The 18,539-nt window shown below is 40.4% G+C and overlaps 1 protein-coding gene across 1 annotated transcript; it reads right to left on the bottom strand.

Moving 5' to 3' along the window:
- Positions 1 to 831: 831 nt before the first annotated feature.
- On the bottom strand, positions 832 to 18,321 carry LOC118825779 (sodium-dependent neutral amino acid transporter B(0)AT3-like). The gene is made up of 12 exons (XM_036596598.1): positions 17,714 to 18,321; positions 13,798 to 13,938; positions 12,811 to 12,948; positions 11,913 to 12,094; positions 10,391 to 10,501; positions 9,880 to 9,992; positions 9,199 to 9,327; positions 7,133 to 7,289; positions 5,293 to 5,497; positions 3,963 to 4,122; positions 2,672 to 2,834; positions 832 to 1,072 (listed from the first exon to the last, which is right to left on the bottom strand). The coding sequence occupies exons 1-12, from the start codon at positions 17,904 to 17,906 to the stop codon at positions 878 to 880; spliced, it is 1,887 nt and encodes a 628-aa protein (XP_036452491.1). The 5' UTR covers positions 17,907 to 18,321; the 3' UTR covers positions 832 to 877.
- Positions 18,322 to 18,539: the final 218 nt, after the last annotated feature.

Raw genomic sequence — 18,539 nt, 5'->3', positions numbered from 1 at the left:
GCAGTAGTGTCTGTTTCAGTAGTCACTGTTTCAGTAGTGTCTGTCTCGGTAGTGTCTGTTTCAGTAGTGACTGTTTCAGTAGTGTCTGTTTCAGTAGTGACAATTTTAGCTCATTTTGAGCTCAGAAACTCAGCAGTTCACACAGAAAATCATCATATTTTTCTTTAAAACACTAAAAAGATGAAAATCTGTGTTTCGGTAGTGACGATTCTTAATGTTCCACACTGATTTTCAGACTTTGGGACACATTTACTTCAAAACAGATCTAACTGCTCACCATGTGGCCATGAGGGACAGGGATGCAGCCTCACTTCCTGCTCTGAAATGCAGGGGTGTAGCTAAAATAACAGACTACAGATACAGACTAAAACTGTGTTTCAGTAGTGACATGAAGACATGGGACAGCATTTTTTGAATTGAAGTTTTTATTTAAAAATTAAACTCATAATAAATCTAAATTGTTCAACATCTCTTTAGAACACAAAACAACACTGAAAAAAGCAAATAAAAATGTAAGTATTATTATTTTCAGAAGTGTAAATTTAGGGGTCAGGGTTTGGGACAGACTCCTCCCAATAGAAAGTACCCTGTAAATGATGATTGTGTATATAATTAGCTTATTAATATCTATATTAATGCCTCGGTTTAAACAGATCAGTAGGTTTTTAAACAGGTTTTTCACTGTGGGAGTTCAGTTTGAGCTAATTCAGTAAAGCGATCCATACAGGCCGTCTTTAAATGCAGTGTTATTAAACATCTTTATGGTTTAACAGAATTCAGTACAGGAAATTTGAGGGAGACACTTTGTCTCCACTAGAGGTCAGTGTTTTCCTGTAGAATGAGTTATTGTCCAGTCCAAAGGTATCAGTTTATGTCTCTAGGTTTCCACCACATATCCTTCGTTATCGTAAGCGTTGCAGACTCGTCTGTCCACTGTGCATTTCCACAAGAATCCAATGAGCCGATACAGCGCTCCGAGTGGGATGAGTAAGCAGGGAACGGCAGCCAGGAGAATGCAGATGGCGTAGACCCAGCCTGGATACGCGAGCACTTCAGGGGCCGGGAAGCCCACCTGCAACATTTACAGCTAATTATTTTGTGCCATTTAAAGAATAACCTGGCAAAAAAGTGAAACGTATACAATTTACACCTTCATTCCAAATACAGTCGCCCTGCCAGCATTAGCAATGGAGCTATGAGACTCATCTAGCTAACAAGTGGTGAAAGCTTATAGCATTAGCAATTAGCACGGTGCTAACTAAATGCCAACATCATCACATATTCGCCTCAAACTGTGTCGATATCATGAAAAATCAAGACTGTCTTATTTGATGAATTCAGTTTAGCCACTCACGCTTAAGTTATATGGAGTGTTTTAACCTGGACTCCTTTCTGAATGAGGCACAGCCAATCAGAACAGAGCTAATTTACGTATTTCCGTCTTAAAGGCACAGCCTGGGATAAAGAGAGGTCCTGTAGAAATGAATTAGACTGTGTTTAGTACACAAAACCACACCAACGTTATAAGGGGACTAAAAATTAAGTAAGGCCCTTTAAGTTTACTCAAACAGACTTTTCATCAAAAAAGCCGCAATCCATCATCCAAACCTTTTTTTTTAGTTATATTAAAATTCCCTTGACTCTATAAGAAAAGATGAAGCACTGTTGTTGAAAGGTGTAAACATAAATAGAGGATAAAACAATAATATCTAATGAAATATATAGAAAATGTTCATTATACACTAAGGCTTATTATTGAGTAACTACAGGGACCTCAGTGCAAACTGTTTGAGCTATCAGGTCCTGACCATTTAAGAGTTTAAACAGGCCGCTTTAGCACTGATTGATAGCCACTGTGTTGTTTTATAATAGTAACAACATAGTATTTCAGAACGACTGCAGAATTATGATATTTCTCAATCTTTTTTAATGATTCTTTGCATAAATTGGTTTCATTTGGACAGAGATAATGTTATTTTCCACCAGCATCTATGGGGTTTACAATGTTATGTTATGTAAGCTAACTGTAGTGCATGCTCAATGTTCGTCTGGGCCTCTTTCAGCACCTCTATCTTACAAAAAGGGTTCTGTATAGTACCAAAAAAGGGTTCTTTGTCTTGCAACAATAGTGGAACACTTTGTGGTGCTATACAGAACCCTTTGCAAAAAGGTTCTATGTAGAACCATCTACAGCACATTCTCCATCAATCTGATGAACACTTTCACAAGGCAAAGAACCATTTAATCATGGTCATGGTTCTTTTTTAAGGCTGTACACACTGAAGCTTGTAAAAGGCATGCAAGTAATCTTTCCTTCACTTTTCATTGTGCAGTTTTGTTAAAAAAAAACCTTCAGTAAAGTCTTTAAATTCTGGTGTGGGTCCTTCTTTAGCACCCCCTTGTGGAGAGTCCTGTCTGCTGAACGTGAGGAAGTGAGTTGAATGATTTCTTATAAACTACATGATGAACTCAGTTTAATAAAGGCTTCATGTTTTTTTATGTATAAAAATGGAAACTCAGGCTACCTTTACTGGTTTTAGCTATGAGGCTTACAGGGAAAACTAAATTCAGACACTGAATATGTCTTGGCTGATGTGCTACATTTGGGGTAAGAGGGGCTGAAAGTGGGTAAATTTGTCTGTTCCTGCATGAAAGTGTTTGAGTTTCTTACATAGTCTGGGTTCCACGCCTCGTAGGTGGGCTTCTCCTGGGTCTGCACCACCACATAGGCCAGGAAGACCACCAGAAGCATCAGCGGACTGATGACCCTCCACGTGGCCTGCCAGTACAGGTTGGGCCTGCGTCCTGTCATCCACTCAACATCATCACTGAACCTGAATGCAGAGGAACACACAGCAAAGTCTGATTTCACAGCAGCTCAGTGATCGGTTAAACACTGCGAATGTGGAATCCAGCAATAGATCACCACATTACTGCTTAAACAGGGGGGTCCAAAGTCCAGCTTCAGGGCCAAATGCGGCCCTCGGGCAGATTTTAATCAGCCCACAGCTTCTGTTTTAGAGTGTGTTGTAAGTGGTCCGCCAGACAGTGCACTGCAGTTCTTCCTCTCACCTGATGGTGGCAGCAGCTCTGTAAGATTACAGTGTAACGCTGCACTGCGGTAATGAAGTAGCTAAAGTTTAAGAGCCTTTCTTCTCTGACTGACCTGCAGCTTCACTTACTGACCACATTTAGTCCAGACTGAGCCATAAAGCTCAGACTAACACTGAGAGCCGCAGGTTTAGATGGAAATTTGAACTTTTTCATCAAGAGTCGCAGAAAACGAGCCTCATATTTCAAAACTAATGAATTTAATACCAACAGACCTGAAAAACAGCAGAACATCACAGTAAATATTCAGGAGAGACACTAAAGCAGCTGCAGCTCTGAGTCTCACAGCACCGACTTCACATCAGAGCAGATTCAGCAGATCAGGACATATTAACCCTTTAAGGAGGAGCAATAACGACTGATTATACTGATTAATCTGATCTGCTCCTCTAATACAGTGATTTCTGAATGAGCTCACTGTGTTTGTTTGATGAGTTTAGAGCATTTTCAAACAAAACTGACATTTTATAGATGTTTAGTTTGTCTCAGAAATTATAAATCAAGTTAACTTGAATATGAATAGACTTTACATTAGACATTAGACGTTTTATTGTTACTCTTAAAAGATTTATTTGTTATAACTGCTTACTGATCCAAACTGCTCTGATCAGTCCATCAAAAAAAGAAGCCTCGTGTATCTTTTACACAGTGATAGGAAACACTGCAGCTCACAGGAAGCTCCGATTCTGTGTGCTGATATTTCAAAATTTAATATTTTGAATCATTTGTGAATAATATTTCGGCCTTCAGGTATTTTGTCACAAAATAATCTGGCCCTCTTTGACAAAAGTTTGTACACCCCTAGCTGAAAGAGAACATATACTGTGTGAGGAAGTTCTAAAAGGCTGCACCTCTTGGCTCCGTAGACGTAGCTGACGGCTGTAACCTCGAAGAAGGCGATGACCAGCAGAGGCAGGGAGCCCACGTAGTTATTAAAGATCCCCAGCCAGTAGTTCCCCGAGCCCAGAGTGAAGATGAGGGCGACGGCGAAGGAGACCACGCACAACAGACCTGCCGAGAGAAAACACAGGGTTAATGTTAAAATTACAGGGGACATTAAAATTTGCATGGAAAGCTTTTGGCTCTTTACAGAGATAAAGCAATAAAATAAACACATATGTTTAAAAGACAGACAGTGCCATCTAGTGACAACTTAAATACTCTGCAAGGTAAGAGATCAGCAGGTAACATACCCGGAAGCTCATTGTTGATGTCATATTTGTTAATGTATGTTTCTGATGTGTACTTTTTGGGCAGTTTTCTTTGCATTTTGGCTTCTGGTTTTGAATATTTTTTTTGAGGAAGGAACACTGAGCTAAGCTAGCGTCTCCCTGCTACCCTGATAGCAAGAAGATAGTGTTGGCCCACTGATGGCAAAGCTGGTGGTCCCCTGGCGTTTTGCTCAGTGTTTTCTGGGCGGCCCACCGGTGGTTAAGCAGAGTAATAGACAAAATTCCACTTATCTTAACTAATTTTCCGCTCTCGGTCCAATTTACTGATTTTTCCCTCCTTCCTTTCTTTAGTTACACTTTATAAATTAGTTTAGTGAATCATTTTAATCCAGCTCAGAGTCAGAAACTACATTTTCCATTACATCATTTTATATCAGGCCTAGTCATTATTTTTCGTCTTTTAGGTGTTTGTAATATTTGTCTTGGTTTATTTTCTAAAATAAAAGTCTCTGTGCATTGAAAATCTGTTTGAGGAGATTAAAAAATAGTTAGAGCTTGTATGCATGACAGTAATCTGGGTGGTCCGAGGGTGGGCCAGCAGTGGCAAACAGTCAGCGTGGTGCTGACCTAATCAAGCCAGCGGACCGATATATACTTACTATCTGGGTAGAAAACCAGCACAGCAAAAAACACCAAAACCAGCTTGTGTTGTGTTTTAAATGCTGGTTTGCTGATCAGCAGCAGTGGAAGTTAATATGCTGGTCATCAGCAAAACAAGCATGCGTTGCATTTTGGATGCTGCTGTGCTGGTCAACCGGCATGACCTTGCTAAGAGACCAGCTAAGCCAGTACTAGGCCAGCACTAGACCAGTACTAGACCAGTACTAGACCAGTATAACCAGCTTAGACAAGCATGGACTGCATGCTGTTCTGTGCTGCTTTTTCAGCAGGGCTGGCATCTTCCCAGGAGTAACGTTCAGCGTGATGCTGTCCTTCTCTCTCTGGTTACCTGTGAAAATCTCCTTCGGAATACACTTGGGCACCATGTGCAGGTCCAGCAGGGGGGTCAGGACCCCCTCCATGTTTCCAAACATTGAGGACAGGCCCAGGCTGAAGAGCATGATGAAGAAGAGGACGGCCCAAACCTGCGACCCGGGCATTTTTATCACCGCCTCCGTGAACACGATGAAGGCCAAGCCGGTGCCCGAGGCGCTCTGGGAGACAGGAGGAGCTTCACCACTCAGGTTCACATTCAGCAGAGCTAATGTTTACTGACTTACACATCAATCAATACACCTGCTGTTATCTTTTAACTCAGTGGCAGAGTGACCGTCGGGTATGGAGGCCAAACTGAGGCTAGTTAGTTTTGGCACAAAGCACTTCACAGTGAAGAAGTGTTTACTCGGATTTAGGAGCTCACTGAAGTGGAATTCCACTGATTCTTCCAGATGTTTACATAATGCAGCCAATTGAGTGTAAACAGAGAGATTCAGAGTGGGTTGGTGTGAAATGGTTGGTGGTGGTGATAGGAACCAGGGGTCGCCATGACTACAACACAAATATAGACATTTTATTTACTATCCAAGCATTTTTATATGTACATGACAATAATATATATTTTAGTAACTTAAAACATCTTTAAAATAATCTGTATATCTAATGTTTGTCATTATGAGATATGAGATTGTTGGAAGGCTGTTATAAAATTATTCTCTCTACTTTTAGATGTTTTTTACTTGTTTTGAGTAATTTTATCTTCACTTTTAAAAAAGATGGTTCTTCAAGGGTTCTTTTGTAAAGAAAATGTTTCTTCGTAGAACGATGAACACTTGCAGAAACATTTGCATATTTAAGGGTTTTTTGCATCATGAAATGGTTCTTCAGACTGATGGAGAATGTGCTGTAGATGGTTCTATATAGAACCTTTTTGTAAATGGTTCTATAGAGCACCAAAAAGTGTTCGTCTATTGTTATGATGTCAAGCTTGTAACTCTAAAAGAACCCTTTTTAAAAAGGGAACCCTTTTAAAAACGGTTCTATATAGAACCATATACAGCTCATTCTCCCTAAATCTGAAGAACCAATTCATGATGCAAAGAACCGTTTAATCATGCAAAGTGTTCTTTGAGTGTTCATTGTTCTACATAGAACCATTTTCTTTACTAAAGAACCCTTGAAGAACCATCTTTTTAAAGAGTGTAGTGCAATTGTCTCATTCCAGCAGCAGATCATTTGACTTGTTATAAGAATTAATGTTTGAAATAAGTCAAATGATCTGCTGGTGGAGTGAGACAATTGCACTAGATAAAATGACTTAAAACAACTAAAAACATCCGGAAATAGGCTGAGGAACCTTGTAATGTTCTTAATGAGAAATATTAGACAGGTTGGGTAGATTAAGGATATTTTTTGTAGTTCAATTTGATGAAAATTGTCCACAAACCTGAAATAATATGTTTTCTTTGGGGACTATTTTGCCTCACAGCGCCCTGCATGTATCCCTCCACCATGAATGGAGTTTAAGTTCTCTAAACTATCATAAAACAGTGTCTCAGTCATCAGGCAGTGAATTCATAACCATTTCATGTAGGAACTTTCTGTGAGGAGCTTTTAGAGGTGGACATCTGGTTCCTATCACCACCACTGTGAACAGTTCTGACTCGGTAAGTTTCTCTGGAAACCAAACCGCTCTGAACAACTCTGTTTACATCTTAACCACTTAATTATGCATAGAATTTTGAAAAATCAGTGGAGCTCCCCTCTAAAAGAGAAAGCATGGTAAACAGGGACCTAACTCTTGTTAATAAAGTAGTCTAAGAACTAAGACTGTACTTTCTGTGTGACGTTACCTGGTCGAGTAAAGCTTGGAGATCACATGTCTTCAGATCAAGCTCTGCCACCTTGTTTGGATCTGTGGAATTCAGATCCCACAGCCATTTCTCATAGTTCTCCACTGTTATGTTCCCGTCAGCTATGTTAAAAGTGTTCATCAGCAGCAGAATGTTTCTGTACGGAAAAACGAAACGAATAAACGATCATAAACGCTGTGGAGCGGAGCCCCCCGCCACAGCCTGGCACACGGCAAAACATCTCAAACCCACTAAGTATGTCTGATATTTCTCTTTATGAGAATGTTGGAAGGGTATTATAAGATTATTCACTCCATTTCTACACTTTTTAAGTTGTTTTAAGTCATTTTATCTGGTGCAATTGTCTTTAGCAGATCATTCTACTTGTTTACTATGTAAAAGACAGAAAAATATATAGAAATAGGTTAAATAATCATTTAATATTCTTAAAACAATCCCATAATGAGAAATATTAGATAGATTGATGACACTACTGAGCTGGTTCAGAGTTCAGAGAACTGAAACACATTCAGGACTTTTAACTGATCTTAGACTTCAGACTAAAACCCTTTTGCTCTGAGTGACTCTAAACCTTAATTATGATTACTTTATTAAAACTAATGACTGAACATCCCAAAAAACCATAACTCTACCAAACTGTACCAAGTGTTTCAGTAGTGTCTGTTTCAGTAGTGTCTGTTTCAGTAGTGACTGTTTCAGTAGTGGCTGTTTCAGTAGTGACTGTTTCAGTAGTGACTGTCTCAGTAGTGTCTGTTTCAGTAGTGACTGTCTCAGTAGTGACTGTTTCAGTAGTGACTGTCTCAGTAGTGTCTATTTCAGTAGTGACTCTTTCAGTAGTGTCTGTTTCAGTAGTGACTGTCTCAGTAGTGACTGTCTCAGTAGTGTCTATTTCAGTAGTGACTCTTTCAGTAGTGTCTGTCTCAGTAGTGTGTCTCAGTAGTGTCTGTTTCAGTAGTGACTCTTTCAGTAGTGTCTGTTTCAGTAGTGACTGTTTCAGTAGTGTCTGTCTCAATAGTGTCTGTTTCAGTAGTGACTGTTTCAGTAGTGTCTGTTTCAGTAGTGTGTCTCAGTAGTGTCTGTTTCAGTAGTGACTGTTTCAGTAGTGTCGGTTTCAGTAGTGACTGTTTCAGTAGTGTCTGTCTCAATAGTGTCTGTTTCAGTAGTGACTGTTTCAGTAGTGACTGTTTCAGTAGTGTCTGTTTCAGTAGTGACCGTTTCAGTAGTGACTGTTTCAGTGACAATTTTAGCTCATTTTGAGCTCAGAAACTCAACAGTTCATGACCAGCAAACACAGCTTTGAACAGCTGCTCACACAGAAAATCATCATATTTTTGATTAAAACAGATGAAAATCTGTGTTTCGGTAGTGACGATTCTTAATGTTCCACACTGATTTTCAGACTTTGGGACACATTTACTTCAAAACATCTACCTTCTCACCATGTGGCCATGAGGGACAGGGATGCAGCCTCACTTCCTGCTCTAAAACATAGAGGTGTGGCTAAAATAAGGCTCCGCCTACAGACTAAAACTGTGTTTCGGTAGTGACATGAAAACGTGGGACAGCATTTTTTAGTTCACAGTTACATTCATGATAAATCCAAATCTGTCAGTTTCACCATAAAGAAAAAAACTACATTGAAAAAACAAACAAACAAAAAACAGAACATTAAATTTATATATAAAAGTAAAATTATAAAGGTGAATTTTCAGAAGTGTAAGTTTAGGGGTTAGGGTTTGAGACTCCTCCCAATAGAAAGTGATGATATATATATATATATATATATACATATATATATATATATATATATATATATATATATATATTTAAATGATGCTTGTGTATATATTTAGCTTATTACTGTCTCTATTAATGTCTTGGGTTTAAATGGATCAGAACAGAATCACTGTAAATATCTAAGATGTGAATATTTAATTGTTTATTTGAATAGCTAATTGAGCTAATTCAGTAGGACGGTCCATTCTGGCTGGATATATGGTATCCAGTGCCGTAGCAGTGTGTGAAGGGTGCCGTGCAGTTCTTACCCGTTCAGGCAGTCATTATAGTTGGACAGTGCTTTAAATCCCAGGATGGCAAAAATGGGTATAGATGCGTAGATTGACGTGGCGCTGTTGATGCAGCCCACGATTAGAGCGTCTCGCTCGCAGTTGTTTCTGAGAAAACAAGCATCACTTATTAACACTGTGCCTGTATGTGTGCACATTTCATAATGCAAAAGCATGTTTAAAGGGCCCATATCATTCATTTATCTTACATTTATTATTATTATTAAAAGGTCCGGTTACAACATTTATGTGGTTGTACAGACCAAAAAACAGTCATTATTTATTTTCCAGCTTCTCTTTATCCCTTAGAATTAAATAGGCCGTGCCTTTAAGACTGATATATGTAAATGAGCTCTGTTTTGGTTGGCTGTGCCTCATACCAAAGGCTGAATAGATGGATGTGTGCGTGTAATTTGTTGGTATATGTGACATCACAAAAACAGTGAGCTTAGTTTACATGCACGGAGTGGGGGGGGCGGTACATTTCGAAACTTTAACACTGTTTACATACAATATTAAACTCTTTTATCAAAATAAAGGGACTTTGGTTTGGTATGATTTGGGCCCTTTAAGCACTTTAAGCACTTTGAACACTCATCACAGTAGCCTTTGTATACACCTGTGTTTGTTGTTGGCTCTTTTCATATAAAGCCTGCTTACTTTTGTGGGTTGTAACTGGAAAATGCGATGAGTCCTCCGAAAGCCAGAGACAGAGAGAAGAAGATCTGAGTGGCGGCGTCCAACCACACCGTCGGGTTCTTCAGCGTTTCCCACTGTCAGAACACAGAGCCTCGGAGTCAGAGCTGTACCATTAAATCATTCACTGTAATGATCAGGCCAGTTATTGATTAGAAAAGGGGAGCGTGAGTGTTGCTACGGGGTTTGCTATGGTATCCCAGGTGGTTGCTAGGATGTTACCATGTGGTTGCACTGGTATTGCAGGTGGTTGTTAGGGTGTTGCTAATTGGTTGCTATGGTATCTCTGACAGTTGCTTGAATGTTGCTAAGTGGTGGTTCTGTTGTTCCAGGTAGTTGCTAGGATGTTGCTAGATGGTTGCTATGGTATCCCAGAGAAGAATAACGATCATAACGATAATAACGATAACGATAATAACAATAACGATAATTTCTGTCATTAGATTCAGGAAGCTATGCTAAAAGCATTACTCACGTTGGGGGTGAAGAGGTGGCGCAGGCCGATGGTGGCGCCTGGAAGAGTCAAAGCTCGGATCAGGAAGATAGTCAGCACCAGATAAGGAAACGTGGCTGTGACGTATACGGCCTGCAGCAGGACACAGGGAGTCATTTACTGTATAATGACCTTGATTCATCTATAAAGGAACAATGAAGTGAAAAATATACACCCGATCTTTATCAGAAACACCACACAGTTAAGGACTGTAGATCATCTGATGATGCACAGTTTGTGTTAGCCATCATTTAGTCCTTCCCCACAAAACAGCTCTTGGCTGAATATTTTAGGGTGACGATTCATGAAGTGGCCAGTTAGCGGAAGAACAAGGTGGGTGTTTCTAATAAAGTGGCCAGTTAGCGAAAGCACAAAGTGGGTGTTTCTAATAAAGTGGCCAGTTAGCAGAAGCACAAGGTGGGTGTTTCTAATAAAGTGGCCAGTTAGTGGAAGCACAAGGTGAGTGTTTCTAATAAAGTGGCCAGTTAGTGGAAGCACCAGGTGGGTGTTTCTAATAAAGTGGCCAGTTAGTGGAAGCACAAGGTGAATGTTTCTAATAAAGTGGCCAGTTAGCGGAAGCACCAGGTGGGTGTTTCTAATAAAGTGGCCAGTTAGTGGAAGCACAAGGTGGGTGTTTCTACTAAAGTGGCCAGTTAGCCAAAGCAAAAGGTGGGTGTTTCTATTAAAGTGGCCAGTAAGTGGAAGCACAAGGTGGGTGTTTCTAATAAAGTGGCCAGTTAGTGGAAGCACAAGGTGGGTGTTTCTAACAAAGTGGCCAGTGAGCGGAAGCACCAGGTGGGTGTTTCTAATAAAGTGGCCAGTTAGCAGAAGCACAAGGTGGGTGTTTCTAATAAAGTGGCCAGTTAGCAGAAGCAAAAGGTGGGTGTTTCTAATAAAGTGGCCAGTTAGCGGAAGCAAAAGATGGGTGTTTCTAATAAAGTGGCCAGTTAGCGGAAGCACAAGGTGGGTGTTTCTAATAAAGTGACCAGTTAGCGGAAGAACAAGGTGGGTGTTTCTAATAAAGTGGCCAGTGAGGGGGAAGCACAAGGTGGGTGTTTCTAATAAAGTGGCCAGTTAGCGGAAGCACAAGGTGGGTGTTTCTAATAAAGTGGCCAGTTAGCGGAAGCACAAGGTGGGTGTTTCTAATAAAGTGGCCAGTTAGTGGAAGCATAAGGTGGGTGTTTCTAATAAAGTGGCCAGTTAATGGAAGCACAAGGTTGGTGTTTCTAATAAAGTGGCCAGTTAGCAGAAGCACAAGATGGGTGTTTCTAATAAAGTGGCCAGTTAGCGGAAGCACAAGGTGGGTGTTTCTAATAAAGTGGCCAGCTTCACAAGGAGACCCTGGCGACGATCCACTCAAACCGAAATTTGATCAGCTTTGGAACTAATTTGAAGCATTGAAAGATAAGCGTTTAGATCAGAACGTCTTTACTGTCACTAAAACATCCAGTCAGGTGGATCCACACTGTTTGTCGGTGCTGTTCTTTATAAGGAGGGTCCGAACCTTGCCGATGGTCTCAATGCCGCGGATGAAGCAGATGTAGACGATACACCAAGCTGAGGCTAAACACACCACCAGCCACCACTGCAGGTCTCCACTGATCTCGATGTTCGGAGTGATGTTCAGCGTCTCTCTGTACCAGAAATAATTCACTGCTGTGCTCTTCTGACATTCCTCCATAAAACCTGCAGCACCACGAACACGAGCCGTTTATAAGGACACGTATGTACAGATATAACACTGTTATAACACAGCCATGGTCGCATACTAGATATGAAGGTTTTCAAGGCAAGAAAATAATACAATCAAACTGTAAAACTAGGTCATTTATCTGAATGTGGTGATTAAACTGCACGGATTTAGTAACATTAGCAAATCAAATCATATAGTAATCAATAAATTACGAGCTAAATTACTCATGTTACTAGTGTATATTCAGTGCATGTTGAAACATAATTCTGAATTATACCATAATAATTCACTCAATGTCTGATATTACAATCTGAATTCTTAATGCAAAATCATAATAAGAGAAAGTAGAAGAAAAAGAAGAAGAAGAAAAGGACAAAGAGTGAAAAGAGGAAAGAGGAGGAGGAACGTAAGAAGAAAGATAGGGAAGAAGACAGAATAGGAAGATGACAGAAGAGGAAGAAGAAAGAAGAAAAAAGTCAGAAGACGAGACAGGAAGAAGAACAAAATAAAGAAAATGAAGAGAAGGTAGAAGAAGACGAAAAAGAAGAGGAAGAAGATACGAGTGAAAGAGGAGGAGGAAGAACAGAACTGGAATAACAGTGCAGTGCGGTTTTTCTAGGCACTGTTATAACAGTGTAGATGATGGACCATAAGAACTGGCTTGTATCTCATGTTCTGCTGTTCTGCTGTTCTGCTGGTGGAGACTCACCTGTGCGGTTGGCGTTGACCGGGCAGTTCTGCCAGGGCAGTGGGTTCTGGAATGAATGGAAGAAGTACCACAGAACCCAGGCCAGGATAGTGTTGTAAAACAGACCCACTAAAAAAGACACCGTCATGGAAGCCACACCTGCACACACAGCACGACCATCCAGTCAGTGCAGGAACACAGCACGGCTGCTTCTGCTGCACTCACCATGTGTTAGAGGGCAGTCTGGACAAAATACGTAAATACAGGGGGTCCTGGGAGGTCCAGCTACATTCAGGACCCCCTGAATATCTCAAAATCAGAATTCTGGGGGTCTCTGAAAAGAAACTTATTATGAAGTTATGCTGTCCATTAGGAGGAAAACAGGCGCTCAAATCCAGATTCAGTGAAGCTGATTGTTTATCTGCTTCCCCCACAGTCAGCTTCTGTCTCTGGTGGTCTTAACTAACTAGAGCTTTTTCCTTTTTTCTGATAGCTGTATATCAGCGGATTGCTTTATCGGCATTGTGGGGGTTCCCACTGGTTATATGATGCATTTGCGTGATGCATGCTGGGTATCGTCGTGAGAGAATATTAACTCAAAAGTAATGAGGTGCTGAAAAGTGCTGCACCACACCACAAATAACATATGAAGTGCGAGTTCTGGGCTGAAAAGCCTAAATGATATGAATTAAGGAAGAAGGCCATGTTGATGAAGCAGCACCTCACAGGTTGCTCAGGTCTCTCACACCAGTTTAGACCGAAGGGTCCAAAAAGAGAAGAACAGAGTCGTATTTGCTTGTTTGAATTGTCTGTTCCACCTTAAATGTTGAAGCTCCACTGCAGTCCTATAGGAGAACTCAGCACCCCGGGGGATTTCGGACCTCAGACTTTGTTACTCACCTTTTCGCTCTGACTGCAGTCTTTATTTCACTGCAGTAGCTGTGACTGGACGATGGGTTTGCACTACTCTACACACCACTTCCTGTTTCAGAATGCTGAAATACCCACCTACTCCACTGAGATAAGGTGAGATTGAGGTCCACACGCCGATGCTGCCCATGCGAAGCCTCTGTCCGATGGCCAGCTCCATGTGAAGCAGCGGCAGGCCTTCAAACACCAGTGCTATGAGGTACGGGATCAGGAACGCACCTGGATGCAAACAGAGCATATCAGCGTTCTGATGTCCGTAAGCACGTTAGAACCAGTGAACCAGTCGGGAGATTAGTTAAGAAACGTATTCCTGCTGATTACACTAGACTCCATTGATGGATGGAGTCGAGGGGGCGACAACAGATGAGCTTCAATCTGTAACTATAAACCTACAACATGCACCTATATGGGAGGAGTTTCTGACAAAACGGCCACTGAGCATGAATATTTCATGTGATGTTTCCGTTATTTTGTCCACCCCCTGTGTAATCAATAGGGTTAGATTTCTTAACAAGTTGAATGAGTAGGAGGAGAGAACAGAAATCAGTTTTTTGGCTAAACAAAAAACCTAAAGTACATAATCGAAATTGGAAATGAATCAGCAAGCTGCGTAATAAAATACTCTGCATCCTCCAGATATGATATTTTATTTAATAATGACTAGTTGACTATGATTTGGAGCGAGTAGTGCATCCACTCTGCATCTTTGGTGTGAAAAGGCCTCAGGTAACACAGGTATTATGCAGCTTAAAGGCACAAACACTAAACAGAGAATTAATAAACTAATTTATAGATCAAAAATATTATCTTATATAATAGTGAATTTAAAAGCGACTGATTTTTGTGCTCAGATTATGTAATCAAGATTACACAGAGCCCAGAACTGGCCTTCAACGTCAGGTCTAAGACCAGCACATACTCACCTCCTCCAGCTGAACAATAGTAGCACACACTGCTCTGCTAACTGATGCGTCTCAGTGAGAGAATCTATTTACACATTTAAAAACAGCTCCTGGACGTACAGAAGGTACCTTACATAGTACCTTCAACAGAATCTTGGCCCTTTATATTGTCTTTAAGCTCGTACAAAGTTCTTCACACTTGGTTCTTTAAAGACAGGTCGTGAAGTGATTTGTTCACAGCAGGGGTGTCCAGTCCTGTTCCTGGAGATTGACCACCCTGGATCTAAACTCTGCAGGGTGGTAGATCTCCAGGACTGGGAGTGGGCACTCCTGGTCTCTGGCATCCTTCTAAAGAACCCTTGGCACCTTTATTTTTAAGAGGGTCTTAAATGTTTCTCAGCTTGTTTGTACATTGAGGTTCTTTTAGCTTCAAAAAGGTTCTTTTTACTTCTAACAATAGATAGATTTGTTTGTTTGTGTTTGTTTGTTTGTTTGTTTGTTTGGGTGAAAACTAGTATGTGCTTCCTTCTAGACATGTGTTGCTAATGCAATAGAGCAGCCAGCATGCTAACTGCTAGTTCTGCTAATTCTGCTAGTTCTGTTATATCAGCTAACAGACATTAGCGAGCATCGTGCAGAGTGATGGGGAGAGGGAGGACCGCCCCGCTCACTTAGAGAGAGCGCTGCCAATCATGATCTCTTGGACTTACGGATGGCTGTGGCCTCGCCGGGATCGACTGCTCTGTTCACGTCCAGAAGCGAGGGGTACGTTTGGGTTCTACTGACACTGTGTAAGCTGGGAGTGTTGTTTTCGGTGTGATCTCAGCCACCGCGCTGGGCTAATCTTTAACTCTGAACGCTGTGAAACATTATGAGTGGAGTTATTCTCTCACTGCGGCGGAAAATATGAATATCTCAGGAATTCAGCTCTTTAAATGGGAAATGGCCTTAAAGTCCTCAAGTAAAGACATCAGTAGTCTGTAGATGCTTTAGAGCAGCTGTGTGGTCAGAAAGTGACCAGTGATGAAGGACTAGAGGATGACTAGCACAGACTGTACATTCACAGATGAGCTACAGTCTCTAACTGTACATCAGCAAGGTGGAGCTGCAGGGGAGGTGTTTCTGATAAAGTGGCCAGGAAGAGTGTGTGGTTTCTGCATGTCTGCTTTACTGTGTTCTGGCTGTTCTTCCTGTTTGAGTGATTTATTTGCTCTTGTCCTGCTGTTTCTTTAGTTTTGTTTGTTTCCGTTCTGTTTGTTTTACTGTTAATTATGGGTCGTTTGTTACTGTTTACATTGTTAGTTGCTCATTACTGTAGTTTATGTACTTTTAATTAATGTTCATTGCTGTTTCTTACTGTTCTTACAGTAAGTACTGTACAGTTATCTGTTAATGTTTACTGTAAGTATTGTTGTTGTTTGTTGTATTTTTCTTCCCTGTTTATTCCTGTTTATAGTCTAAATACTGTATATACTGTTTGTTACTGTAAGTACTGTGAATACTGTATGAGCTGTGTTACTGTGAGTACTGTATATGTTGTTCAGTCCTGTTCATACTGTAAATACTGTATATAGAGTTTATTACTGTTCATTTCTGTACATTCTGTCCATTCTGCCTCTAAAATGAGGCCCGCTGTTTAAATCTGCCTCAGGTTTTTCATATACAGTACATGTATATATCTCTATATTTATAAAGAGGGATTTAAAAAACTTATACTGTATATTTCATTTTTATTTAATTGATTTCATTTTTGGAGCATTTATGCCTCATCTAGTGGTGTGCAAAAGTTTGTGCACCCCAGTCAAATTCCATGTTTAGGATTAGAAATTTGGCTCAGAAAGTTTGATATAAAGTTGTGTGCAGTCGTCTACAAAGGACACACATTTTATAGCAAAATCACTGTTTATTTAACTTTTTTAGAGGAAAGAGTACCACATAAAAAGTGGTACTTATAATTTATGTGTTCCAGGGTGTTAAATTCAGTAAATAAACAGTGATTGTGTATTAAAATGAACAGAAGTGTGTCTCTGTAGAGGATGTGTTCACTTATCAACACAACACATCATTTTACTGTCAGACAGACGTTTTTCGGTCCTTTGTGTGCATTTATTTATTTATTTATTTATTTATTTATTTATTTAGTGATCGTTGTGTTCTGTGTGTGTGTTTGAGACTCACTGTGAGCCCTTTAACTCCAGACTGTCTGACAGAAGCTCAGGGCTTTTTGTTTTTGTGGTTTTACTAAGTTTGACGATGTAATATATTTATTCACACTGTTTAAGCCACAGTTTCCTTCCCCACCAGCCTGACTCACGCTTCAGCACAGAAAGAACATGAAGTTCAGTTTAACAACGAGAACCTGCTGACAGTGAACACATAGCATATCAACACAATTTCACCTGTAAGTTTCTTTACTTTTGGCAGTAGTTAAGTTGATTAACAGTGTTAACAGTGTTTTTTCCTTATTACACAAAATATTATTACTTTTAAAAATATTTTACAGCAAAATCACTGAAAACAATTTTTTAAATTTGTAATATATTTTGACGTGTGCTCTGCAACATTTATCTGTACACTTTAGTGCACAGTTTCTATTGATTAGAGTTTAACATATTGGAAATGAAAATATGAAAAAAGTGCTCTAACTTTTACACACTCCACATTTTATCTTTGATTTTTCCCCCAATGTGTTAAATTCAGCCAATAATGTGCAGAACTTATTTTTGCTTGGAAAATCAAAATAAGAGCATGTTATTTGACTGGGGTGCCAAAACTTTTGCACACGACTCTGTATCAAAACATGCAAGCTAAAGTAAATCTATAATAACATAACCAATTATTACAATAATGCTTAATGCACTTGATTAGCAAACTGACACAGTCTGTCAGACTAATTGATAACTTTGCATGAGCCAATTAGCTGCTACATCAATGATCTCCAGACTTTACAGAGCTTTACTAGTCGTGGAGCTTCAAGCACTTTATCAGCCACTGTTTCCTGTGTGATTCAGCCTGAAAGTGAAACTTTCTCTAATCTAAAGCTCGATCTGAGTGTAATTTTGCACCTGCGCCAACATCATTAACAGTCTTACCTCCTCCATAGACCTGGCACAGATACGGAAAGCGCCACACGTTCCCCAAACCGACTGCAAATCCAATGCAGGTGAGCAGGTACTGGACCTTGTTGTCCCATTTGGGGCGCTCCTCTGCCTTGGCAGCTTCATCTGGAGCTCGGTTCAGCTCCGCACCCTTCACGCTCTCCGACATGTCCGTCTTCTCAGTCATTTTGCTCTCTGCACAGAAAAGCCTCTCTGTTCCTCAGCCTGACATCTTCTGCTGTTTTCTATTTCCCTCCTGTGTAGAGGAGGAGCTTAGGTGCTCAACCTCACGCTATGATGCAGAAGCAGTACTGCGGTGAGGCTCCTCTCAGCTGGAGGCTCCAGGAAGCTCAGCCTGTCAGAGAACGCGTCCATCACTGCCACCGATGTGTTTGTTTAAGGCGGCTGCATCTCTTCTGCAGGTTAATTACTCACTTATTGTGGTGGCTTTAAAATCAGGTGCACATCCTCCTCCTGCTGCTGCCGTATAGACTCAATTCAGGCCCAGAAATGTTTGGACATTTGGACTTTTAGTTTAAGGGGAATTCCACCAATTCTTCACAACTTCTGCATAACTCAGTGTGTGAGATGTAATCAGAGTGATTCAGAGTGGTTTGGTGTGAAATGGTTCAGATGTCTTTACAGTGGTGGTGATAGGAACCAGGGGTCGCCATGACTACAACACAGATATAGACATTTTATTTACTATCCAGAACCACCAGTGAACCTACACGAGTCTTCTGAGTTTATATGGAATGTTGATGATGGAAAATAGTGGAAAATCTGAAATAATAAGTTTCTTTGGGGACTATTTTGCCTC

This window comes from Colossoma macropomum, unplaced genomic scaffold (genome assembly GCF_904425465.1).
Source record: "Colossoma macropomum unplaced genomic scaffold, Colossoma_macropomum, whole genome shotgun sequence".
Classification (NCBI taxonomy): domain Eukaryota; kingdom Metazoa; phylum Chordata; class Actinopteri; order Characiformes; family Serrasalmidae; genus Colossoma; species Colossoma macropomum.
Note: the sequence above shows the minus strand (reverse complement) of the source record. Positions and strands in the feature narration are given on the sequence as shown.

Coding starts and splice junctions, on each gene's coding strand:
- LOC118825779 (XM_036596598.1), bottom strand. CDS start 17,906: ATGACTGAGAAGACGGACATGTCGGAGAGCGTGAAGGGTGCGGAGCTG. Junction 13,939..17,713: donor GTGCCAGGTCTATGGAGGAG/GTAAGACTGTTA, acceptor GTTTGCATCCAG/GTGCGTTCCTGATCCCGTAC. Junction 10,502..11,912: donor GCATTGAGACCATCGGCAAG/GTTCGGACCCTC, acceptor GTCCTGCTGCAG/GCCGTATACGTCACAGCCAC.